The 27,828-nt window shown below is 36.3% G+C and overlaps 1 protein-coding gene across 8 annotated transcripts in view; it reads left to right on the top strand.

The window, feature by feature from the left end:
- Positions 1-27,828, top strand: part of CTNNA3 (catenin alpha 3) — a 1,860,557-nt gene that overhangs the window by 1,329,471 nt on the left and 503,258 nt on the right. For all 8 annotated transcript variants that reach the window (XR_009598595.1, XR_009598596.1, XM_004021400.6 and 5 more), the window contains one exon: positions 19,621-19,821. Coding sequence is in view for 6 of the 8 variants with exons in the window: in XM_004021400.6 (XP_004021449.1) it covers positions 19,621-19,821 (201 nt within the window). In the remaining 2 variants the exon portion in view is untranslated. The remainder of the gene's footprint in view (positions 1-19,620; positions 19,822-27,828) is intronic.

The raw sequence follows: 27,828 nt of genomic DNA, 5'->3' as shown, positions 1-27,828 counted from the left end.
TGATTCATAGACCTGGCATTCCAGGTTCCTATGCAATATTGCTCTTTATGGCATCAGACCTTGCTTCTATCACCCGTCACAGCCACAGCTGGGTATTGTTTTTGCTTTGGCTCCATCCCTTCATTCTTTCTGGATTTATTTCTCCACTGACCTCCAGTAGCATATTGGGCACCTACTGGCCTGGGGAGTACCTTTTCAGTATCCTATCATTTTGCCTTATCATACTGTTCATGGGGTTCTCAAGGCAAGAATACTGAAGTGATTTGCCATTCCCTTCTCCAGTGGACCACATTCTGTCAGACCTCTCCACCATGACCCGTCCGTCTTGGGTTGCCCCGCGGGCATGGCTTAGTTTCATTGAGATAGACAAGACTGTGGTCCTAGTGTGATTAGATTGACTAGATTTCTGTGAGTTAGGAGCTTGAAAATGTCTTTCCAGATTTTTTCTGGAAAGGTGTGTAATGATAACTATATTATCAATTCAGTTCAGTCACTAAGTCGTGTCCGACCCTTTGCAACCCCATGAATTGCAGGATGCCAGGCCTCCCTGTCCATCACCATCTCCCGGAGTTCACTCAGATTCATGTCCATCGAGTCTGTGATGCCATCCAGCCATCTCATCCTCTGTCGTCCCCTTCTCCTCTTGCCCCCAATCCCTCCCAGCATCAAAGTCTTTTCCAATGAGTCATTTCTTCACATGTGATGGCCAAAGTACTGGAGTTTCAGCTGTAGCATCATTCCTTCCAAAGAAATCCCAGGGCTGATCTGCTTCAGAATGGACTGGTTGGATCTCCTTGCAGTCCAAGGGACTCTCAAGAGTCTTCTCCAACACCACAGTTCAAAGCATCAATTCTTCAGTGCTCAGCCTTTTTCACAGTCTAACTCTCACATCCATACATGTATTATATGTATATAAACAAATATATAAACATGTTTCAAATCCAATGCAGTACTGTAAAGTAAACCAAAGTAAAAATAAAAAATAAATAAATAGATTTAAAGCCTGATTTTTCCACTAAAATTAGCACATAAGCATCCTTTTATGTAATTTTATAAACTTCATAAATTTTTAAAACATTTCAACAAGTAAAGGTATTTATATTCACCAATGTTAAGTGTGCATTATGAAATAAACTCATTGACATTTATTTCAATCATTAACTGCAGTTTAAATTCTATTCTGACATAAATTCATAAATCTACATATGTGCAGAAGGACATTTTGGTTTACTAGAAAAGGAATTTCTTTGAGAGTAATAATTTTGGGACTGTCGTTTTCTGACCTCACTCTACCAATCCATTGCATATATCAAAGAGTAAATTCATTTCTCTAAAATGTTTAATAGCTATTCCAGTGATTTGTTGTTTGCCATTGCTAAACTGCTCATAAATATTTCTGTATCTGTCACAGAAAAGAAATTTAAAGGGCTTTTTAACCTTTTAATTAGTTAGGTTTCCATAGCATTTCCATAAACTGGGTCTATTTACAAGGTGTTAATACATGTCATCAACTTTAGATATCACTATCATATGGATACCCAACCTATAATTAAGGTGAAAACCTTATAATCATTGTGTTGAAATTTTAATTTATCTAGTTTCATTTAGAGATCTCAATACTTTTAAAATTAAGTTCTGTAAGTTGCATTGTTATTTATTTATGCCAAATTACATCTTACATATTAGGAGAAAAAAAGAAAATATCTAGATCTAACCAAAAGAAATTTTTAGTATTCTTTTAATATGTGAATAAATCATTGTTTATTCAATAAGATTTTGGATTCAGTGTATTTTTCAGAGTTAAATTAGGAAATCAAATAATAGCATATAAATACGTAATACAACAAGATAAAGAGAACTCTTTAGAGAAAAGTTATTGATACTGTTGACATTGGGAAAGAGTTCAGAGGTTAAAGGCTGGTTATGAGTTGGATCCACTACAGAAAATTCTAGATTGTATTGTAAGAACTTCATGAAGAAATTCCATGTAGCAGTAAATAATAAACACAGACTCTTTTTTTATAAGTTCATTTGTATCATTTTTTAAAGATTTTGCATGTAAATGCTATCATATGATATTTCTCTTTCTATGACTTACTTTACTCGGTGTGATAATCTCAAAATCCATCTATGTTGCTGCAAATTGCATTATTTCACTCTTTATAATGGCTGAGTAGTGTTCCATTGTGTATATGGGCCACATCATCTTTATTGATTTCTCTGTTGATGCACATTTAGGTTACTTCTGTGTCTTGGCTGTTGTAAATAGCACTGCAGTGAAGATTGGAGTGCATGTATCCGTTTGCATTATGTTCTTCACTGGATATATGCCCAGGAATGAGGTTGCAGGATCAGACATAAAAAGGAACTTATGTTTATGAAGGAATGAAATGTTGGGGAAGGGATAGTCAGAGACTTTGAGATTGACATGTACACATTGCTATTTTTTAAAAAATTTTACTGATTTATTTATTATTTTTGACTGTGCTGGATCTTTGGTGCTGCACAGGCTTTCTCTAGTTGCAGCGATCAGGGGCTCCTCTCTAATTTCAGTGTGTGGGCTTCTCATTGCAGTGGCTCTCCTGCTGCAGAGCAGAGGCTCTAGGACACACAGGCTTCAGTAGTTGTGACACGTGGCCTCAGTAGCTGTGCTTCCTGGGTTCTAGAGTATAGGTTCAGTAGTTCTGACACATGAATTTATTTGCTTTGTCATGTGGGATCAGAGATCAAAACCGTGCCTTCTGCATTGGCAGGTGGATTCTTTATCACTGAGCCACCAGGGAAGCCCCATACTGCTATTTTTAAAATGGATAAGTGACAGGACCTTTTACTGTATAGTGCAGGAAATTCTGCTCAATATTCTGTAACAACCTAATTGGGAAAAGAATTTGAAAAAGAATAGATATGGGTATATGTATAACTGAACCACCTTACTGTATACTTGAAACTAACACAACCTTGTTAATCAACTGTACTCCAATATAAAATTTAAAAAGTTAAAAAAAAGTAGACACAGACACGTTAGAAATCTGAGTTGATATGGAGTATATTTCATTCCCTGGAAGATGGTACCTATATATTATAAGCATTATGTTTTCGGTGCTCAGACAGTCAGTCGTGTCTGACTCTTTGTGACCCAAAGGACTGTAGCCAGCCAGGCTCCTTTGTCCATAGAATTTTCTAGATGAGAAAAGTGGAGTGGGTTGCCAATTCCTACTCCAGGGGATCTTCCCAACCCAGGACTAAACTCACATCTCTTGCAACTTGTCTACTGCATTGGTAGGTGGATTTTTACTGCTAGCACCACTTGGGAAGCATATGTTTTAGCCTTCACTTTTTCTTTTTTTTTTAATTTTTATTTTTACTTTATTTTACTTTACAATACTGTATTGGTTTTGCCATACATTGACATGAATCCACCACAGGTGTACATGCGTTCCTAGCCTCCACTTTTTATCAGTCCTTATAATTTACTGTCCAATTACCTGTAGTTTTGTAGGGATTTCAATACCATTTAAAAAAAATCATGCTGATTCAGAATATTTTGTGAATAACACCAATTTGGGGATTGGAAATCACACCTGGTATTTGCTTCTAACCTTGTGGTCTTATCCACATGCGTGGTAAATTCCATATTTTAATAGGTTCCATGAAACAGTTATTAATGACTGAGAAAGAGAATTTATTTCATGAAGTCTACTTTGTAAATTTCTGTGCATCTGAGAGCAAAATATAAGAGAAATATAAAGTTCAACCAAAGAATATTGTGACTGAGCTTAAAATAAAGGTTCTGACGAGGAAAATGAACTTCTCTAAGGTGTATATCCAGTAACAGCCTTGTCCTTTTTAATTGTTACCCTCATTTTTTTCTTTTTAATTGTAACCCCCTTTTTTTCTTTTTAATATGAAAAATGTTTTTAGAAAGTGATTGAAGCAATAAAATTACATACTTAATATTCTGGAAAAATAAGGAAAGAAAAAATACATATTATTTACATTTATCTTCGCAGGTTACAAACCACTCATTTATTAATCATTTTTTTCCATATATTTGCCATTTTATGTACTTTATTCTTTGAGTTTCTGTCCTACTATATGTTTCATATACCTCAAGGAAGTCATTAAAAATAGTTCAGGATTTCTTTCCTCTGTGCCCAAAATTAAAAACTTCACAGTTAGATACCCAAGTTGTTCTGTATTTTGAACTATAAGCAAGGAATAGCACCCAAATGAGCACTGTTTTCCTTAAAAGAGTATCCAGCAAGAGAGGCATCCAACTTTAGCATCCCATGTGCAGAAATTGAATGGTTTTATTGCATAATATGGGAGAATTGCTCACTACTGTCTGTTCCTGCTGACAGTCCTGATGTTCAGTCTGGTAATATCCTCAAAGCTAATTTTTTTTTTTTTTAACTCAGTACTTTGATATTAGATGTTAATGTGTTCCTGGTCTATAGGAGGAGAAGCAAGGGGACAATTAAGCAAGAATTCAGTCTAGGGGGAGTCAGTGCAAGAAAGTAAGGATTAAATGAGAAAACCTAAGGTTTGGTTTACTTTTTCTGCCTATTTTGTCAAGATAAATGCAGCATAAAATGCCATAACCTGGACTTTTGCTTTGACAGAAGAATAGCCAAATGACTGAGGCATTAAACTGCATTTGCTAATTTCTTCTTCTATGGCTATATTCTCTGTTAATGTCTCTATAATGCTTTGGGTTCCCTCTTCATGGAATTCTCCAGGAGAGAGTACTAGAGCAGGTACTCTTCTCCAGTGGAGCTTCCCAACCCAGGGATCAAACCTGGGCTCCCACCTTGCAGGCAGATTCTTTACCATCTGAACCAACAGGGAAGCCAGTGTCTCTATACAGATCCAAAATATTGACATTACTAGAGCACTGGCCATGTGAGCTTTATAGAATTAAAAGTATCCCTCTATGCTTAGATTATATTTCATTCCCAATTAGAATTAATGTGAAAACTTATTAATGCATTTAGTTATATAATAGGATAACAAATTTTTTTGCAACATTTTTATAAAGCTTAGAAAATATTTTAAGTCTACAATTTCTCCTTCCCATTGTACATTTAGGTTAGCTGAATAATATAATTATAGACTTACCATATTTTAAAGTCACATGAGACCCTAGCATTTCTAGGACCTTAGTAAGTGAGACAAACTTGATTTTGAGTTATGGCTCAATTAATGAAACTATGAATTCTGGAAAGATGCATTTCTGCTCAAAGACTTGATTTCTTCATCTTTAAAACTGATAGGTAAGGTGGTACAGCTACTTTGGAAGGCAGTTTGGCAGTTTCTAAGAAAGCTAAAAGCATACTCAACATAAGATCTAGAAATCACACTCCTTGGTAATTACCAAAATGAAATGAAAACTTACATCCATACAAAAACATGCACACAGATGTTTATAGCAGCTTTTTTTCATAATTGCTAAAACCTGGATGCAATCAAGATGTCCTTCAGTAGGTGAATGAATAAATAAACTGTGGCATATCCCAGCAAAGGAATATTATCCAGTTTTAAAAAGAAATGAGCTAGCAAGCCATGGAGGAAACTTAAGTGCATATTGCTAAATGAAATAAGCTAATCTGAGAAAGATACACACTGCATGATTCCAATTATATGACATTCTGAAGAGGCAAAACTATGGAGACAGTAAAAAGATCAGTGGTTGCCAGGGGTTGGGGGGGATAGGTGAATGGTTAGAGTAATTTTTAGGGCACTGCAACTGTTCTATACGATACTATGATGGTGGATATATGTCATTATACATTTGTTCAGATCCAGTTTAGTTCAGTTCAGTTGCTCAGTCGTGTCCGACTCTGTGACCCCATGAATCGCAGCATGCCAGGCCTCCCTATCCATCACCAACACCTGGAGTCCACTCAGACTCGCGGCCAGCGAGTCAGTGATGCCATCCAGCCATCTCATCCTCTGTCGTCCCCTTCTCCTCCTGTCCCCAATCCCCCCCAGCATCAAAGTCTTTTCCAATGAGTCAACTCTTCACATGAGGTGGCCAAAGTACTGGAGTTTCAGCTTTAGCATCAGTCCTTCCAAAGAAATCCCCGGGTTGATCTCCTTTAGGATGGACTGGTTGGATCTCCTTGCAGTCCAAGGGACTCTCAAGAGTCTTCTCCAACACCACAGTTCAAAAGCATCAATTCTTCGGCGCTCAGCCTTCTTCACAGTCCAACTCTCACATCCATACATGACTACTGGGAAAACCATAGCTTTGATTAGACGACCTTAGTCGGCAAAGTAATGTAAAATAACAAGCGTGAACTCTAATGTGTTGAACTATGAACATTAGGTGATAATAATGTGTCATTGTGATTCATGGACTATAAAAAATTTACTGCTCTGGTTGAGTATGTTGATATTGGGGAGACTTTGGATATAGGGTAAGTAGGAACTTTCATATTTCCTACTCAATGTTACTATGAATGTAAAACTTCCCTTAAGAATAAGGTTTATTAATTTTTTAAAAAATGTAAGTAAGGAATTTTATAAGAAATTTAATGAAATAATGTGCATATGTTGTTTATCATGTACACATTACGGAAAACAGGCTTTCCAGAATTATTTGTTAAAAAGCAAATTGGTGATCAGAGATGTTACTGTGTAAAAGCTAAGAAAGAGTTGGGGAAAGGATCAAATTTTTTTCTTAGTTGTATTCTTAGAAAGTTGGAAAATGTTCAAAACTCCTGTTACATTAATTATAGATATTTGTAATTTATGAATGATATTGAATATATAAGATTGAACATTAACAGTTTTCTTCCAGTTTAGAAACCAAACACAGTGCTTGTTAAAGGTCTAAAGTGTACTTGGCACTGCATACTGAATGTCTGAAGAATCTTCTTTGTTAAAATTGTTGACCCAGTATTTATTTATTAACTACATTATATAGTTTACATTAGGGTTCACTCTGTGTTATAGATTTTATGAATTTTACAAATGTAATACTGACATGTATCCATCATGACAGTATCATACAGAATAGTTTCACTATGCTGAAAATCCCCTGTGTTCCATCTATTCATTCCTCCCTTTTTTACCAGTGAAACCCTGGCAATCACTGATTTTTTTTTTTTACTATGTCCATAATTTTAGCCTTTTCCAATATGTCATATAGCTTAAATACTACAGTATATAACCTTTTCATATTGACTTAATTCATTATTAATATATATTTAAATTTCCCCCATGTCTTTTTGTAGCTTGATATTGAATAGCTGATTTGTTTTCATTGCTGTCTAATATTACACTGTGTCAATGTATAACAATTTCCTTATCCATTCTACTATTGACTGAGAATGGTTACTTGCAAGTTTTGGTAATTATAAGCCAAACTTCAATAAATATTCATGTGAAGGTTTTGCGTAGATGTAAGGAAACAGTAGAAACAGTGTCAGACTTTATTTTTTGGGGCTCCAAAATCACTGCAGATGGTGACTGCAGCCATGAAATTAAAAGACGCGTACTCCTTGGAAGAAAAGTTATGACCAAACTAGATAGTATATTCAAAAGCAGAGACATTACTTTGCCAACTAAGGTCCATCTAGTCAAGGCTATGGTTTTTCCTGTGGTCATGTATGGATGTGAGAGTTGGACTGTGAAGAAGGGTGAGTGCCGAAGATGATGCGTTTGAACTGTGGTTGTTGGAGAAGACTCTTGAGGGTTCCTTGGACTGCAAGGAGATCCAACCAGTCCATTCTGAAGGAGATCAACCCTGGGATTTCTTTGGAAGGAATGATGCTAAAGCTGAAGCTCCAGTACTTTGGCCACCTCATGTGAAGAGTTGACTCACTGGAAAAGACTCTGATGCTGAGAGGGATTGGGGGCAGGAGGAGAAGGGGACGACCCAGGATGAGATGGCTGGATGGCACCACAGACTTGATGGACATGAGTCTGAGTGAACTCCGGGAGATGGTGATGGACAGGGAGGCCTGGTATGCTGCTATTCATGGAGTCGCAAAGGGTCGGACACGACTGAGAGACTGAACTGAACTGAACTGAACTGAACTGAAGCTTTCAACTCATTTGAGTAAATACCAAGGAACACAACTGCTAGATCATATGTTAAGAGCTTGTTAGGTTTCATTTAAGAAAAAAATATATATATATGCCAAATTGGCTTTCAAAGTGGCCATACAGTTTTGCATTTCCACCAGCAATGAATGAGAGTTCCTGTTGCTCCATAATCTCTCAGTACTTGGTATCTCAGGGTTCTGAATTTTGGTCATTCTAATAGTTGTGCAGTTTTAATTGCATATCTCACCATTTAATTGCAGTTCCCTGATGCTATGTAATGTTAAGCATATTTTCGTATGGTTACTTTTCATCTGTATGTTTTCTTTGAGTGTCTGATCAGATCTTATTCTAACATTTTTAGATATTTTTGTTTTATTTTTATTGTTGAATTTTAAGAATTCTTTGTAGATTTAGAATACCAGTCCTTTGGCAGATGTATTTTGCAGGGTTTTTTGTTTTTTTTCCCACCTAATCTGTAGCTTGCCTTTTCACTCACTTAACAGTACCTTTCACAGTGCAGACATTTCAAATTGTTATTAAGTCCACTTTCTTAATTTTTCATTCTTTTTTTTTTCTTACTTTTGATGTAGTAATTAAAAAGTCATTTCCAAATTCAAAGTTAACCTAGATTTTCTCCTAGGAGTTTTAAAGTTTTGCATCTTACATGTAGATTGATGATTCCACATTTAATTTATCATTCACATTTTTCCCCTGGATAGAAAAAATACTTGAAAAATTAGTAGCTACCAAGACAAAATACACAAAGTATAATTTTTCAAAATCGAAAGCAAGATTTTTACAGATTTAAAGTGTTACAAGTCATTATTGGGAGACTCAATAATGCTTGTTTAAGGAGAACTGGATAAAGAAGAAATGGCTAAATACAATATCTTAGAGAAAAACTGGCTAATGGTCTGACACAGTAGTAAAAATGTAAACTTTAGGGTATTGTCTTCTATAAAAATCTTTCCCATCTCTATCAAAAATTTATTTGCATTCCTGTGGGCCAAGAATTACTAGCTTTGCTATCTCTTAAACAAATTGAGCATCTACAGAATTGTAAAATTTCCTAACCAATAGTAATTAGTGAGTGGAAGAAAGATATGCACTGCTGGAGAATTAGATATCTGCCAGGTATGCTTGGTTCACAATATCTGAGGACAAGTACTACACTGTCCGGTGTTTGTTGAATCTGCAGAGGAACTGGGGATATGGAGATTCAGCTACAAGTTATATACAAGTTAACCCCAACGTTCTTCAAGGGTCAACAGTTGCTGAGTATACTTGTTTTATAATAAATTCTTCAGAATTCCTTTAAGTATAGTTTGGTAAAGAACTAGTTTGGGAATAGAAGTCTTTATGTTTCTTTTGATGTCAGAAATGTGTCAAGTAAGTCTGAGCTGGTTCAAGTCCAGTGAAGAATAAATGGCTTATAGTGAATATAAGCAAACTTTAAAATTTAACTCACTGATAAAGATTAACAAAACTTGATGATAAGATGAAGAGATAATTTTGACTTTTATCTTTGGGGAAGAATAAAAGACAATCGGACACGACTGAGTGACTTCACTTTGACTTTTCACTTTCATTGCATTGGAGAAGGAAATGGCAACCCACTCCAGTATTCTTGCTTGGAAAATCCCACGGATGGAGGAGCCTGGTGGGCTGCCATCTATAGAGTCTCACAGAGTCGGACACAACTGAAGTGACTTAGCAGCAGCAAAAGACAATGAAAGAGAGTAATTCTTACCAGTATTTTGTAATAACTATAAATTGAGCAAAATTTTTAAAAATTGTAAATCAGAGTATTCTAAACCTGTAACTTTTATAATATTTTACATCAAATATACTTCAAATAAAATTTAAAAAAATAGAAAGTAATTCTTTCTGGTTACTGGATTGTAAACCTTTTACAGACAGGGATTTGCCTATTTATAATCCATATAATCTACAGTTTCTAATATATCATAATACTTAGTCTTAGGAAAGGAGATAGAGGAAGGTTTTAAGGATGTAGAAAAAGGATGCAAAATTTCAAAAGGTTTTGCATTTAGCTACATACATGTTCTTTATTCTCAAAATAGCACTTGCTTAAATCTTTATGTAGAATATTAGATAATTAGGAGAACAGTTTTGAAGATCAAATCTTACTAAAAATAAATTTTGGCCACCTTTAGGTAGATACACAAACAGCAATTTAACATAAACTGGTGTTTTCCACTAGTTTTTTAGCTTCATGTGTTTTTGTTAAAATAGAAAATAAAATTATTGTGTAGTTGCCTATATAATGAATTTTAAATTTATAGGTATAGATCCAAGTGTAAAAAATGGAAACTTATTTTCTTATAATTAAAATTAGTTAAATCTCTGAGCTCATGTTCAATGGGTTGCTAACCTTTATCTTGCCAATATAAGAAATCTAACCTCTTTTGGCTTAAAACACAGTCTCTTTAGAATAAAAGTTTTCTCTTTATTAAAATATTCTTTTCTCTCTTCTTTTCTTCTCAGAATTTTGTTTTACATATACGCATATCAGGGGAAGAAACAATTGGTGGTATATTATTCCCCATTCAATGGATTATAGCATAGACACTCTACCTCTTTAGGTTTTGCCATTGATTTATTCAAAGCCCAGCTTTGGGAGTTAAAATAAAACAACCTTTACCCTCAATGGACATGAGTTTGAGCAAGCTCTGGGAGATGGTGAAGGACGGGAAAACCTGGTGTGCTGCAGTCCATGGGGTTGCAAAGAGTCAGACATGACTGAGCAACTGAACAACAACCCCTCAAATAAGTATGGCTTTAGCGAATGAAATGTGCTTCCACTTTAAGTCTGTTCTTTGGGCTATGGATTTATACAATTCTGATTTAGAGGTTAAAAGTCAATAAATTAACTTCTTCTCACTGGATTTTGTTTGTTTGTACTCTCCTTGAGGCAAGTTCTAACTTTAATTGTAGAAAACTAAAGAATTAAAAAATTGTAGAAAGCATTTATATGTATTTCAAAATTTTACTGTGGCTATACTTGCTGCAGTGACTAAAGATGGAGTCACCCAGAGAAGTCTGCAACAAATGAAATATCTTGTAGTCTAAGATCAGTTCCTTTATTGCCCTGTTTATTACTGTTTTCCAGCAAAACAGAAATCACCCTTTGCATCTCAGAATAGCTATAAAATGAGCGATAGAAATTGCTAGTAGTTCAGCAATTCTATGCTCTTAAAATAATGTGCTTCAGGACATTTCATCACTCACCCCAACTCAAATGTTAAGCTGACACTCTGAAGTGATTAAGACATATCTTCAACTAATCCTTCAAAACGTATAATACAGTTGACCCTTGAAAAACATGGGTTTGAACTGCACAGGTCCACTTACACAAGGATAATTTTCAGTAGTAAATATCACAGTACTACACTGTCCAGAGTTTGTTGAATCTGCAGAGGAACTGGGGATATGGAGACCCAGCTACAAGTTATATGCAAGTTAACCCTAACATTGTTCAAGGATCAACAGTTGCTGAGTATACTTGTTTTATAATAACATTTTCTTTCTTTTAAACCTCATTGTAAAAATTATGTAATTGTTGAGTCCAGGTATACCTGTATTTGAGAAAAAAAGTAAATTTGGAGGTGGAGCTCTTAATGATTTTCATATGTCTGAAGAGCTTCCCTGGTGGTTTAGTGGTAAAGTATCTGCCTGCTAACGTAGGAGATGTATATTGGATCCCTGGGAGGTGAATATCCCCTGAAGAAGGAAATGGTAGGCCACTCCAATATTCTTTCCTGGAAAATCCCATGGACAGAGGAGCCTGGAGGGCTTCAGTCCACAGGGTCACAAAAGTCGGACATGGCTTAGTGACTAAACAACCAAAACAAAAGTGTAAACTCATTCCAACAGCAAAGACTTAAGAGATACACCAGTAGAAAGTTTTTCACAGAGCATTTAGTGTTTTATTTCCTTGCTAGAGATGTGGGATTATAATGCTAGACCTAAAACCTTCAGCTATCATAAAGGCCTTTTTAAAAACTTAAATTCACCTGAAATATGACTAGTAAAGAAATAATTGTTTTTAAGAAATTAAGTTAATGTTTAGTTTCTGTGCATGTGGGAAGTGCCCATTATTATTATTATTATTATTTTCTTTTCTTTTTCTGGCAGTCTATGTTTAGTCTTTCAGGCAAATAATTGTTGCTGGCATTTTGTGAAACATTCAGCATTATGGTAAAGTGTCACAATAATGGAAATCTTGCAAACCTTTCTTAATATTTCTGTGCTATATTTAATATTAGTAATTTGAAAGATCATTTAGTCATCATCTCCAACGTTCTCAATATAACTGCTTCAGATAAAATCTGTTATATGCTTCTTGTCATTTTCCCCTTATTTTACATTGCATATTTTCATTTAAGATTTTTATTTTCATATCTGACTCTACCTCTATAATTCTTCACCATAATTAACACCATGACTTTTGACTGTGTTGCTCAATCTAAAGCAATAACCACAGAAACTTCTATAAAGAGAAGAAAAAAAAGAATCTGAAAAATTCTTATTGTATTTTTTATTCTCTGCTTAAAGTAATAAAATGATTTGTAAGTACATATCTCCTTGTTTTATAGAAAAAGTGAACATTAATCATTGTTAGTGAATATCCTTTGTGCATTTTTCCTGTGCAAAATCATAGAAGAAAATGGTTCATGACAGCTATGATTTCACCTTTAATTAAACAGAAATTACTGAGTTTATTAGATCATTAATCTTCTAAGAATGAGCAATGTTTTTTCTTTCCTAAATATCTTTTCACTTTCATAGAACTGAGCAAAAAAAAAACAGCTCTGCAATCTAAAATCAAGCAACCATAGTGAATACAGATTAAACATTTATTGAGTACATATATGTTTTTTTTTTTTTCCTTTAATCTTACCGGCATACTTGGAAAGTAACAGTTTCTTAATGTGTCATTAAAGGGCGCATCTGTGGATTTCTTAAAACCGGGTAATTATTATGCCTTCCACATTTATGCTTGTACTTCAGTTCCAGGGGAAACATGATGGTGATGATACACATGTGCTTTCTGTTGAGATGGGACTGTGCCTGGATTTATTATAGGCCTTAATGACACATTCATAACTGAATGCTACAAATTAGGTTAAAACTCCAGTGAATTTATAATGAAGGTTTTCAGTATTTAATCTTTTTCATTCAAATGAACTACTGCCCTTAATATGGGTTAAATTGACCAAATTTAAGGCTACAGAAATGTGTCTACCAATGTTTATAACCCATAATTTAGGATTTAGACAAAATAATTTACAATCCCCAGGTGCACCTTATAAGAAGAATTCATTCATTCATTCAATAGACATTCTTATCATCCTAACAGATGCCTTGTACTGTGCCAAGGGCTAGATACCTCAAGGAATAAGATAAAATTCCTGCACTTGTATTTATTTGCCAGTCTACTGGAGAGAGAGTTTCATTTGTACATCATTAAAACACAGAAAGAAGCTCTAATGAAACATGTAAACTATTTTATGTGAAACCCAAACATCATGGAACTGAATTTGCCTGTCCTGAGGCAGAGCATTTGACTAGTCTATTGGAAGAATAATATGAGCAAACAGGCCAGAGGGGATTGACAACTGTGATATTATGGTTTGGAATAAAAAATATGTATCAGTCAGTCTCTCCCATCAAGAAGCTTCCATAAACCTCTTATCCTTCTCCATCAGAGGGTAGACAGACTGAAACCACAATCACAGAAAACTAACCAATATGATCACATGGACCACAGCCTGTCTAAGTCAATGAAACTCTGAGTCATGCTCTGTAGGGCCACCCAAGATGGCCGGGTCATGGTGGAGAGGTCTGAGAAATCGTGGTCCCCTGGAGAAGGGAATGGCAAACCACTTCAGTATTCTTGCCTTGGGAACCCCATGAACAGTAGGAAAAGGCAAAAAAATAGGACACTGAAAGATGAAGGCCCAAAGTTGGTAGGTGCCCAATATGCTACTGGAGATCAGTGGAGAGATAACTCCAGAAAGAATGAAGAGACAGAGCCAAAGCAAAAACAACAGCCAGTTGTGGATGTGACTGGTGATGGAAGCAAAGTCCAATGCTGTAAAAGGCAATATTGCATAGGAACCTGGAACATTAGGTCCATGAATCAAGGCAAATTGGAAATGGTCAAACAGGAGATGGCAAGAGTGAACATTGACATGTTATGAATCAGCGAACTAAAATAGACTGGAATGGGTGAATTTAACTCACATGATCCTTATATCTAGTACTGTGGATAGAATCCCTTAGTAGAAATGGAGTAGCCATCATAGTTAACAAGATTCCAAAATGCAGTAATTGGATGCAATCTCAAAAATGACAGAATGACCTCTGTTTGTTTCCAATGTAAACCATTCAGTATCACAGTAATCCAAGCCTATGTCCTGACCAATAATGCTGAAAAAGCTGAAGTTGAATCATTCTATGAAGACCTACAAGACCTTTTAGAACTAACACCCAAAAAAGATGTCATTTTCATTATAGGGGACTAGAATACAAAAGTAGGAAGTCGAGAAATACCTGGAGTAACGGGCAAATTTCTCCTTGGAGTACAGAATGAAGCAGGGCAAAGGCTAATAGAGTTGTGCCAAAAGAAGGCACAGGTCATAACAAATACCCTCTTCCAATAACACAAGAGAAGACTCTACACAAGGACATCACCAGATGGTCAATACCGAAATCAGATTGATCGTATTCTTTGCAGCCAAAGATGGAGAAGTTTTATACAGTCAGCAAAAAAAGACCAGGAGCTGACCGTGGCTCAGATCATGAACTCCTTATTGGCAAATTCAAACTTAAATTGAGGAAAATAGGGAAAACTAGTAGACCATTCAGGTATGACCTAAATCAAATCCCTTATGACTATGCAGTGGAAGTGACAAATAGATTCAAGGGATTAGGTCTGATAGAGTGCCTAAAGAACTAATGACTAAGGTTCATGACATTGTACAGTAGGTAGTGATCAAGACCATCCCTAAGAAAAAGAAATGCAAGACAGCAAATGGTTTTCTGAGGAAGCTTTGTAAACAACTATGAAAAGAAGAGAAGCAAAAGGCAAAGGAGAAAAGGAAAGATATAACCATTTAAATGCAGAGTTCCAAAGAATAGCAAGAAGAGATAAGAAAGCCTTCCTCAGTGATCAGTGCAAAGAAATAGAGGAAAACAATAGAATGGGAAAGACTAGAGATCTCTTCAAGATTTAGAGATAACAAGGAAAGTTTTCATGCAGAGATGGGCAAATAAAGGACAGAAATTATATGGACCTAAGGAGCAGAAGTTGTTAGGAACAGGTGGAAAAAATTCACAGAAGAACTATACAAAAAAGATCTTCATGACCCAGATAATCATGATGGTGTGATCACTCACCTAGAGACAGACATCCTGGAATGTGAAGTCAAATCTGCCTTAGGAAGCATCACTAGGAACTAGGCTAGTGGAGGTGATGGAATTCCAGTTGAGCTATTTCAAATCCTAAAAGACGATGCTGTTAAAGTGCTGCACTCAGTATGCCAGCAAATCTGGAAAACTCAGCAGTGGCCACAGGACTGGAAAAGGTCAGTTTTCATTCCAATCCCAAAGAAAGGCAATGCCAATGATGCTCAAACTACTGCACAATTGGACGCATCTCACATGCTAACAAAGTAAGTCTCAAAATTCTCCAAGTCAGGCTTCAATAGTATGTGAACTGTGAATTTCCAGATGTTCAAGCTGGATTGAATAAAGGCAGAGGAACCAGAGATCAAATTGCCAAAATCCTTTGGATCATCATAAAAGAAAGTTAGTTCCAGAAAAACATCTACTTCTGCTTTACTGACTATGCCAAAGCCTTTGACTGTGTAGAACACAACATTTGGTGGAAAATTCTCCAAGAGATGGGAATACAAGACGATCTACCTGACTCCTAGAAATCTGTATGCAGTCCAGGAAGTAACAGTTAAAACTGGACATGGAACAACAGACTGGTCAAATCAGGAAATGAGTACCTCAAGGCTGTATATTGTCACCCTGCTTATTTAACTTATATGAAGAGTACATCATGCAAAATGTTGGGCTGGATGAAACACAAGCTGAAATCAAGATTTCTGGGAGAAATATCAATAACCTCAGATATGTATATGACACCACCCTTATGGCAGAAAGTGGAGAACTAAATAGCCTCTTGATGAAAGTAAAAGAAGAGAGTGAAAATGTTGGCTTAAAACTCTATATTCAGAAAACTGAGATCATGGCATCTGGTCCCATCATTCATGGCAAATAGATGGAGAAGCAGTGGAAACTGTGACAGACTTTATTTTGGGGGGCTCCAAAATCACTGCAGATGGTGATTGCAGCCATGAGATTAAAAGACCTCACTCCTTTAAGAAAAGTTATGACCAACCTAGACAGCTTATTAAAAAGCAGAGACGTTACTTTGCCAACAAAAGACCATTTAGTCAAAGCTATGGTTTTTCTGGTAGTCAAGTATGGATGTGGGAGTTGGACTGTATAAAAACCTGAGCACCAAAGAATCAATGTTTTTGAACTGCGGTATCCATGAAGACTCTTTAGAGTCCTTTGGACAGGAAGAAGGTCCAACCAGTCCATCCTAAAGGAAATCAATCCTGAATATTCATTGAAAGGACTGATGCTGAATCTGAAACTCCAGTATTTTGGCCACCTGATGTAAAGAACCAACTCACTGGAAAAGACCCCGATTCCGGGAAAGATTGAAGGCAAGAGGAGAAGGGGATGACAGAGGATTAGATGGTTGGATGGCATCACTAACTCAATGTATATGAGTTTGAGTAAACTCCAGGAGTTGGTGATGGACAGGGAGACCTGGCGTACTATAGTCCATGGGGTCACAAAGAGTTGGACAGGATGAAGAGACTGAGCTGACTGATTTGGTATTTTCCTTTTTCTGACACAAAGCTCCTAAAACCCTTGGAATGGACAAGTGACAAGAGCAATAAAGGTGTCTTTAGTTATGTTAATGAAGTTACTTTGAGGAACCCCCCAAGGATGGAGGCTGAATGACAGGGCAACCAACCGTGTGATTAGAGGGTTTCAGTTCCTCCTCTTTAGTTCTGGGAAGGGTAAAAGGGCTGGAGCCTGAATTGATTTACAATGGCTAATGATTTAATCAATTGAGCCTATGAAATAGAGCCTCCATAAAATCCCCAAATGATGGGGTTTAGAGAGCTTCCCGGTTGGTGAACCCTTGGAAATTTGAGGAAAGTGACGTGCCTGGAGAGGGCATGGAAACTCTGTGTCTTTCTCTATCCTTACTCTCTGCTTCTCTTCCATCTAGCCATTCCTGAGTTATAAAAGTTACATCTAGTCAGTAAAATGTTTCTCTGAGTTTTTTGAGCTACTCTAGTAAATTAGTCATGCCTGAAAAGGAGGTTGTGGGAACCTCTGATTTATAGCCAGTTGGTCAGAAATACATGTAACAACCTCAACTTGGATGGGTGTCTAAAGTCTGAGGAGGGGGTCATGGGAACCTTTAGTTTGTAGCAGTTACTCAGAAGCACAGGTAAAAATCTTGGCTTATGATTGGTGTCTGTAGTAGGGGTGGAAAGTGTGTAGTCTTGTGAGACTAAACCCTTAATCTGTGGAATCTGATGTTATCTCCAGATATGTGTGTGTGTGTGTGTGTGTGTGTGTGTGTGTGTGTCTGTGTGTCTGTGTTAGTCGCTCAGTCGTGTCCAACTCTTTGTGACTCCAAGGGCTCTAGCACTCCTATATGCCAGGCTCCTCTGTCCATGGAATTCTCCAGGCAAGAATATTGGAGTGGATTGTCATTCCCTTCTCCAGGGCATCTTCTGGACCTAGGGATTGAACCCAGGCCTCCTGCTTTGCAGACAGATTCTTTACTGTCTGAGCCACCTGGAAGAACACATCTCCAGGTAGATAGTGTTGGAATTGAGTTAACTTCCAGATCACCCCATTGGTGTATAGAGTTGCTAGTTGGAAAAGCCTACGCACACAAACACATATACAGACCCAAGTGAAATTGGGTCTAGAAACCCGAAAGAGCAGTCTTGGTCAAGGTTCTAGTATGCTCACTGGGCACAGAGGCTTGAAAAATTATGGCAGGTTTGGAAAATTATAAAATAAATATAACTGAAGCATAAGAGGCATGCAGAGGAATAGTAGACATCAAGTCTTAGAAGTTCACTGGGGACCATATTCTTTGATAGCTTGGATTTTATGCTTTGCACAATAAGAGGAAGGTGTGACTCTGCAAAGAAACAGCTTTATGAATGCCTGTTTTGTGTAGCCTATCTGCAGAAAATCAACAAGTCCAGAGAGGAGAGAGAGAAAGTGAGAAAGTTAACAATATGTTCTGGAAATTACTGAGGCCTTTTTTGTTGTAGTTGTTTTCTGTGCATGTTTTGAAGTAATAGAGGCTTAAAATATTTTGGGTGGGGATTCATTTAATAAAGACAGAAACCATTCTTTTAACATCCTTTAAATTTCTTAGAAATATCATTGCCCGTGCTTGTTGATATTCCACATGTTTACTCGGCTCCACTCATTAGTTTTGTCTGGGAGCATGAATCATTTTATGGGAAAAAGAAAACCACATTGTTATACTATACTAATAACTCCCTGCTTTCTTCATGCACTAATCATGCAAAGAAGGAAGGAGAGAAAGAGGTCTGGAGCTACTCTTTAGAGTGAGCAAGTTTCTCTGGGATTCATTTTCTTCAAGTCAATCAATCTTTGTAAAGCACTCTTTATATATGAGTCTTTTATAGTTGTAGTGAGGGTGCTGCTTTACAATATAAAATTTATATATCTCACAGTTTTTATCATTTCCTAATTTATAAGATTTCTATAGTTGTATTAAATAGCTCACATCAATGAATATTAGTTGAATGGAATGCTGTAGTTTTATCTTTATATTTAGTATAGTTTCATAATCTACATAGTATTGCTTTTATTAGAATTGTGTTCCATCATTATACATTTTATTTTGCTTTAATATAGAATTTTCCCTTAATTTCCATTTATAAACCATTCAAATCTAAAATCTAATCTATTGGAATCAGAATCTAAAGTCAGTTGCAATCTATAAGAATTGCTGATAAAAATGCAAAGTTTTGAATTTACAAGTTGTGCTATTTTAAAAAGGTATAAGCAGAATTGTCTGTATTTTTTCTTCTTAGTTGTCAGTGATCTTCATTCCCAATGTGTACCTGTGTGCAACCAGAAATTAACAAAATTACAGTATTGGCGCTAGTGGGAAGGAGCGCTCCTGTCAGTGCAGGAGACTTAAGAGACATGGGTTCAGGTCCTGGGTTGGGAAGATCCCCTGGAGGAGGGCATGGCAATGCCCTAATATTCTTGCCTGGAGAATCCCATGGACAAAAGAGCCTGGCAAGCTACAGTCCATAGGGTCACACAGAGTTGGACAAAATTGAAGTGACATGGCACGCACGCACACACAGTATGCTAGATTTGTGTGATTAAAAAAAAAAAAGAAACAAACCCACTAAACTAATTTGATCTGTTTACTTACAGAGAGCCATATCTTAGAAGATGTCAACAAATGTATCATAGCCTTGAGAGACCAGGATGCTGATAATCTAGACCGAGCTGCAGGTGCTATCAGAGGACGGGCAGCAAGAGTTGCTCACATTGTCACAGGTGAAATGGACAGTTACGAGCCAGGGGCTTACACAGAAGGTGTGATGAGAAATGTGAACTTTCTGACAAGCACTGGTAAGTCTCTGTCCTTAATAACAGTGGCTCTTTTCCTAATATTTGCGTCTACATAGCTACCAAATATTCTTACATATGGAAAGAAAATCTGAGTCTGTGTACTTTGCTTTGAAATAGATTGCTGTTATCTGATAGGTGCTTAAATCCTATGGTCATGTGACTTTAAATTTATCTCTGGGGAGTAAATATATTCATCAGAGAAAAAGAACTTTTTATAAATATATGCATTCTATAAATTACTCACAGACTTTAGCCATGTATGAATGTTTATTAATGTTAGAGCTATTAGGAGATATAATTTGGCAGATGTGATAAGTATGTTATAGTTTCCAAGCCCTCTTTTAGCTGTATGATTGGTACCCCAGGTTTTTGTTTACTTTGCTTAAGCAGAGCAAACTTGTCCTATGTCTCCAGAGAAATGCTTTCTGCCTTATTTCCCATTCTCTGCAAAACACCATTTTGTTCTTTCACATAATCTTTGATTACTTAAGAAATATCAATCCAAGATTTTGTTTTGGTTGTGGCACCCAAGTTAATATTTTCTGAAATCAGCAAGTAAATGCTTAGTTTCTGAAGCACACGTTAAATGGCATTCTTATTTTAACAACATTAAGAAACTTACAGAAACTTCAAAGAAGCATTTGAATTCATACGAATTCAGAAACAATGGGTGCAATTTGAATGAGGACAACCAACTATTTTTATGTCATGATGGCAGTAGTTTTACTTGCAAAAACTCCCTTAGGATCTGTGATAACCTCAGGTTGAATTTTTTTTTATTAATTACTTCATAGTATGAGGTGATCATGGACCCATGATTCCTAAAATATTTGAAATTCTTTACTTAAATCATTGATTCTCCCTAGAGAATTTTCTTCATGTTAAATATAGGATGTATTAAATTTGGATGTACATACTTATTTTGTGAAAGCAGTAGAAGGAATGAAGATGGGTGATTTGGGAAAAGAGGAAGCTGTTCCTTGATAATATTTAACAAACATAAGCTTTTCTTAACCTTCACTAGGGATGGTTCTGAAGAACTGTACCACAAGGTAAGCTTAGTAAAGCCTGTAGGAAACTGAGGATTAGTGTTGCTCTTTTTCTAGCATGTTGATACAGAAATCATTAATGAATCTTGATGGATAGTTTTCTCATTATGTCTTTGAAAATATTTCTAAAGCAATGAAACGCTTAAGGTATACTAAGGAAAGAGGAAGGAGGTGTATTTGCAACCCTTGATAATGATATTTCTAATACTAATTCCTCAAAAGTCCCTGGTGTCACAAATAGGGTACACGGTAGTTGCTTTATCAATGAGGTGTGCTTAAGGATATAATTGTGTTAGAGTAGTTCAGCATCTCTCCCCTAAAATTAAATTTAACTGGTTCATTCTTATTGGTCAAAATCAAGTACAGCATTATATGATTTTTTTTCTACCTTCTGGGAATAGAATTGTAAGTAAAAAGAAGAATGCATCAGTGGTTCCCTTTTCGGTCAAGTGAAAAATGCCATATAGGAAATTAATTAGATAAAGTCTACCAAGATTGTGTCTACATCTTGCTTCTGTTTTGTAACCATATTGATAATGTGTTGTGAACACATTCGTATATTCACAATGCCTGTCTGAGGTACTAAATTTATAGTTTCCTTCTCCATAGTATAGAGTCCATATCTGCATATGCAAAGAAGTGGAAGTGAAATTCTAGTCTCCAGAGTGTGAAATGTGTTGTGGGAACACTCATTCATAATCAATTTTTATCATCTGAAATCAGAAGATAAAAATGAAACAAAGTTATTCACACATTTAGTTATATTTTTTCAATACCTCTATGATTTATAATGACCTTACAAGATAACTAACCAACATGGCAGCATTATCATTCAGTCAAAAGAGTGAGAAATCCTTTTTTCTCTAATTAGTTGTGTGTAACTTTAATTGAAATTCTCCAGGTAAATTATGCCCTGTGCCCCAAATACGATAAATATAGAATAATCCTGAGTTATTCTGTGTAAGTCATATCTTCTTATTAACATAACAATATAGTTTATGACTTTCCAATTTTGTCATTTTAGTTTTTAAGATAATTTTGGCTTATCTTAAAAAGCTTCTCATTTTGGTTTTATATGTCTAATTTCAAACTTTTCTGAAAACAGCATTCCTTGAAATTTATCAAAAGCATGCCTCACTAAAGGGAATTCTGAGCAATAAATTAGATGAAAATGCTAATTAAATCAGTTTGATCTTAACTAAAGCTGAAATATGTGAGGATTTTCTATCCCAGAGGGATATTGTCTATAAAAAATACTTCCAACTATTCTATCCTCCACAATTAAGTAACAGAAGATGTTCATCTTTGTTCACATCTGCTCATAACTTGGGCTTATTATTTATAAACAATCATCAAATTAAATAATTTGAAATGTCATGTTTTATGTTATGAAGCCTTAATAGTTCATCTTTTAGTGAGTAAATGGTCTGTATATGTAGCCTGCTTTTCCTTTCTTTCCCTTTTTATACAGTTCTCAGATCTTAACACTTTCTACTGAAAATAACTTAATAAGGAGCTGTTGTGAATTGTTTTTATTACTGAAACTTTCTTATCTTTGCACACTCTGCCTTTAAAGTGCTCACATCTATGATGAAACCTAAGCCATACTTATCTAAATCACAAAACATGTTTTTGGAACATTGTACCTTTGCTTTAATCAGACTTTGTAGCTCATTAGCACATTTTCAAGATTTGATGCTCTTCTAAATGTTTTCTCAGCATTAGAAAGCTCTGTTACATTTTAGGAATTTGCATTGTTCATAAAATCTAGCAGTTGGTTTTCAGTGAAACAGGCAACATCTGGAGGCTGCATTTCATTCAGAGGTGGAATATTGTAATCTCCAAGAGAAATATTTTATTCTACCCAATTCTGCCCTGTTACTAAGCTCCTCTATCTGTCAGGAATTCCTGAGAGGGGAGAGAAAGTATGAGCTTTTTTGTTAAATAACAAGCCTTCTGTATTGCAGTGTGAAAGCTTAGAAGTTACATTTTTAACATCAATTTCAATTCTTTCACACTAGGCTGGGGAAAACCTAAACCAAGAGTGTATTAACATAAGATTTTTCTGAATGACTTATGAACTATCAATTCAAAAACTGACTAGACCCAAAGCATCTCTTGCAAACACTCAAACCCCAGTTCGTTTCAAAGTTAGCCAGGCTCATAGACTCAGACACAACAGGCACACAAATGAACCTGACCAAGACCTCATGGTGGCATCCAACATTGGCACCTCATAGTGCTGGCAAATAATGAGTCGCTTATCAAGTACTGCTTCAGGCCCAACTTGAATCCTTTCCCTATTAGAATGGAGAAGAGTCTTATAGCTGCAGGTTTTCTTCTTAAAGGCAAATGAGACAGTTGAAAAGATGTCAGAACCAATAAATATTTCCAAATTTTTGTTGTAAACTTTTCTTGTTACCAGTTTAAACAACAGATAGACTTCTAAAATGAATTTATCTAGAAAAACATTTAAAAAACTTTAATAGCAATCAGTAATTCTTATCAATTCCCTTTCCTTTAATAGTTTTCATATACAAATAACCTGCATTGTTGGTACCTAGTTAAAACATGCTACTTTCCTTATGTTGCATCTATGTTCTGTAACCTTAAATGGCCATCGAATATAATGCAAAAGCTCTAGTTCCAGCAGTCTTTACCCTCTATAGTTGGGCAGAGTTTAAGAAGCAATGGGCCACATACTAGATGTGACGCAGGGAATTCTTACATGTCTAAGTAGGTTTTGACCAACAAAATTTTGTTTTGTTTTCTAGTTTATATATATATGTGTGTGTGTGTATATATATATATATATATATATATATATTCTATTATATATATTCTAATTCATACATACACACACACACATATATAAAATGGCAATCCACTCCAGCACTCTTGCCTGGAAAATCCCATAGATGGAGGAGCCTGATAGGCTACAGTCCATGGGGTCGCAAACAGTCGGACACGACTGAGCGACTTCACTTCACGTCACTTCATGCATGTATATGTCCTCCATGGTAGCCCCGTTGGTAGAGAATCTACCTAGAACACAGGAGACCACCTGCCAGTGCAAGAGATGCAGGAACAATTCCTGGGTCAGAAGAGTCCCTGGAGAAGGAAATGGCTACCCATTCCAGTATTCTTGCCTGGAAAATCCCAAGGACAGAGGATCCTGGAAGGCTACAGTCCCTGGGGTCTCAAAAGTTCGATACAACTTAGTGATTAAACCACCACCACCACCACCACCACTATGTTTGTATTTCCAATTTATGTGTATATTATATATTTATTTATAATTTCTAAAATTTATTTATAAAATTATTTATGAATATATATTTATATATTTCTAATTTATATATATATATAGTTCCAATTTAATGACACATTGTAACAAATGGGAGGGTCTGGCAACATTAGAGCAGAGTTTACTACAGGAATGATAATGGCTCTAGATACTGGCTAGAGCCTAGTGGTGTCTTTCTTTTGGTTGAAACTGAGCTACAGTATTCTTTACTATCTTTCATCATGTGCTCAGACTGCTTTGCTCACTTAATTTGTCTGCCTGAATTTTTCAGACAATGAATTTACCTAAACATTAATTTCTATTTTTTTATCTTCCTAGATTGGGCCAAAATCACCTTGTACTTTAGATTGGTGCTTTCACAATCACATGGGCATGCCAGGATTATTTCCGCCTTTAGATCTTGTTCATGCCATACCTGTCATTTTGAATATCCGTATCCCTTACTTATCATGTTAAATTTTATCCTCCTTTTAAGAAACAGCTCATACCTCCATGTCCCCTAGAAATCTTTATTTCCTCTGAAAAAAGCGCTGTCTTGATCTCATGTGCTATAGATTTTTAAAGGACTTCCAACTCAGTTACATTGTTCCAGTCAGCCATATGTTATGAATTCTTCAAATATATTCATACAGAAATGACTTTTCTCTCTAAACAGAAGTTAAAGGATAGGAGAAAAGAAAACGTGTCATTTCTCTGTGCGTCTTTCCCAGAGCCTACTATATAGTGTCTTGCAGGTGGTAGATTAAAACAAAACAGAACAAAAAACTCTTGAATTGAACCTATATGCTTATGCCAATTCTGTTCTAGCAATGAAACACTTTTTTCTCCTCTGTCACCCCTCAAAACTTATAATTATTCTGTGTAACTTTCTCAAATGCCACCACCTTTACACAGGAGCTTCTCATTCCCTTTCAGTTAGAATTAATTGCTCCATTATCTGTGTTACCATGGATGAGCCTGCCCTCTAGTTAATGCTTATTTCACGTTGCCTTGTATCATAATCAGCCATTTACATACAAGTTGCTCCCACTAGATTGTAACATCCTTAAAGACAGGTACCACACAATTTATTTTTATATTTCCCTATTGGAAATGTAAAAGCACCCAAGTTCTTCTCCCAATTTGAAATTCAAAATTCACTAGATGATGATATACTATGATACATTCTACTACAGTTAAGCAAGGGAACAAGTTATCTCAATTTGTGGGAAAAAGCAAAACTCAAAAGCAGTGGACTTTGTCAAAGGCTGGAGCAGAGAAAAGATCAGGGAAGTGATTGGTTACTGTCCAGAGTCATATATTAGGTATTTTCAGAGAACTTGGGGTCAGATTCTTAAAAGGTTCTTTAGCAAGCTTTTGGGAGAAGGCGATGGCACCCCACTCCAGTACTCTTGCCTGGAGAATCCCATGGACAGAGGAACCTGGTGGGCTGCAGTTCATGGACTCGCTAAGAGTCGGACATGACTGAGAGACTTCACTTTCAATTTTCACTTTCATGCATTGGAGAAGGAAATGGCAACCCACTCCAGTATTCTTGCCTGGAGAATCCCAGGGATGGGGGAGCCTGGCGGGCTTCTGTCTATGGGATCACACAGAGTCAAACATGACTGAAGTGACTTAGCAGCAGCAGCAGCAGCAGCAAGCTTTTGAACAAGGGATCGTGACTTTTGTGTACTCAATTACTTACCAGAACCATCCTTGAACTGCATCTGTTGAAAGATCCCACTGAACCTAACTTCACTATTAGTTCCAGCAAATCCCTGTAAAGTGTAGCCGCTGGGCCCGTGAATTCAGAAACATTTGCTGGCAAAGTGTTTCCCACAGTAGCAGTCTGAGACAGGTCTCTGAATTATGTACTTTCTTACTTTTGACTTAGCCCCAATCTGACACCCTTTAACACAGTCAGAGAACATTAATAAGTCAGTTCTGTCCACAGATCACTTGGACAATCTTGGTAACCAGTGTCTTCTTGTTGGTGATACCAACATCAGAAGTTAAACTACAGTTTAACTTCTTTAAAGAAGAGTGAGATCCCCTGGTCTTACAAGTGCTTCTGTTGCTGCAGGATTTTGAACTAAGATTGTGAATTGAAGAAAGCAGCTTCTAGAGCTTCTGAATGAAAAAGCTGTTTTCTGTCCAAAGAGACTTGACTTTAAATAGAACCCAGGTCTAGTGGAAGAGGCTGAGGGTACTTCCTTATCTTGCCATTTTAAGTTATTGGAAATACAAACTTGTAAAAAAAAAAGTGCCATAAAAACTGAAATCTCCTATGTGTACTGGGTAATGCAAAGGCTAGTTTGACCTTTTTGATACAGTTAGATACTAAGAAAGGTACATGGCATAATCTAAAGTGTCACTATTAGTGACATTCTTATTAATAAAAATAATACATTCTGACACATTGGAAGAAATTTTATTGTCAAGGAAGGAAATGATGTAGAAGACTTAAAGGTAGATTTCTGAAAATCATTAAAAGGGGCTGACGCATTCCCAAATCTGGAAAATATAAAATAGGAAGCTGTGAAGCTGATACTAAATGCAGGATATATTATAAATAGAGGAAATTAATTGGCATGAGTTAAAGGGAAGGCGTTGTTGGAGAGGAAGTGAAGAATCTGGATGTGCTGTGTGGATATTCACCATGCAAAGATATTGTAAAGTTCTTGTATCTTCTTAAACCCTAGAACTCCTATTATCAGCTACAGATGCATGTTCTCCAGGCAAATAAGACATTATCTAGTAAGAGAATTAGATTACACCTTTCTTTCTGATCCTATTTTCACATACTCTGTAAAAAAAAATGAACTCAGATTTATTTTATGAGCCTTTATGTGTCAGGAGTAGATAGGAAGTAAAATAACTTACATGTAAGAGGTTTAGGAATGAAGTCTCAGTTTTAGTTCTAGACTGCAAACAACAGAATCTAACTATAAACAAACACACAAGCACAGGAAGGCTAGAGAATATGTAAACAGACAGATTGCAAGGGATGCTGCATATAGGAACCAGTTGGTCATTCCCAAGGAAGCTTTGTTTGAGCTGCCATTCCAGACCTCAGTGAACATCTAATGCCATTGTTGGCATCACCCCATGATGACACTGGACCCCACAAATGGTACTTTCATTTGCCACCATATTCTAGATACTTCCACCACTGGAATAAATCCAGAGCTAATGCCTGCTTTTGCTTCACTGTCCCTGAATCAACTTCCTGAGCAGACACATCATATGAGCAGAATTTAAATACAATGTCAACACATCGGTGATCAGCAAGGAAGAGAAGGGCAAGTACTGCCTCTGAGCTGTTCTGGAGACAGATTCTGCCTCATGGTTAGATTCTCATAGTGGCAGATTTCTCAGCACACAAAGAAAAGGCTTTGGAATCTGTGAGCTAAGGGAAGTGGGAGTGGTGAGGGGAGGAGGTGAATAGCATCAACAAGGGGGTGAAAGGACCCAGAGAAGGGAAATTAATTTTACCAACATGGTTGGTCATTATCTGTATTGGGACAATGGAAATGCTTCCCCCCATGTCACCCAAACTAGAGCACTGCCTTTCATCAGCTTGTTTCCAAACCCTTTTCTTTCAGATGGCTTAGAAAAGTTGAAAAATAAGCATAAAAGAATGCTTTATGCCCTGTAGTTTTATTAAAT

Source organism: Ovis aries, chromosome 25, assembly GCF_016772045.2.
Source record: "Ovis aries strain OAR_USU_Benz2616 breed Rambouillet chromosome 25, ARS-UI_Ramb_v3.0, whole genome shotgun sequence".
Lineage (NCBI taxonomy): Eukaryota > Metazoa > Chordata > Mammalia > Artiodactyla > Bovidae > Ovis > Ovis aries.
The sequence above is the reverse complement of the archived record's forward strand: the minus strand, read 5'-3'. Positions and strand labels throughout refer to the sequence as shown.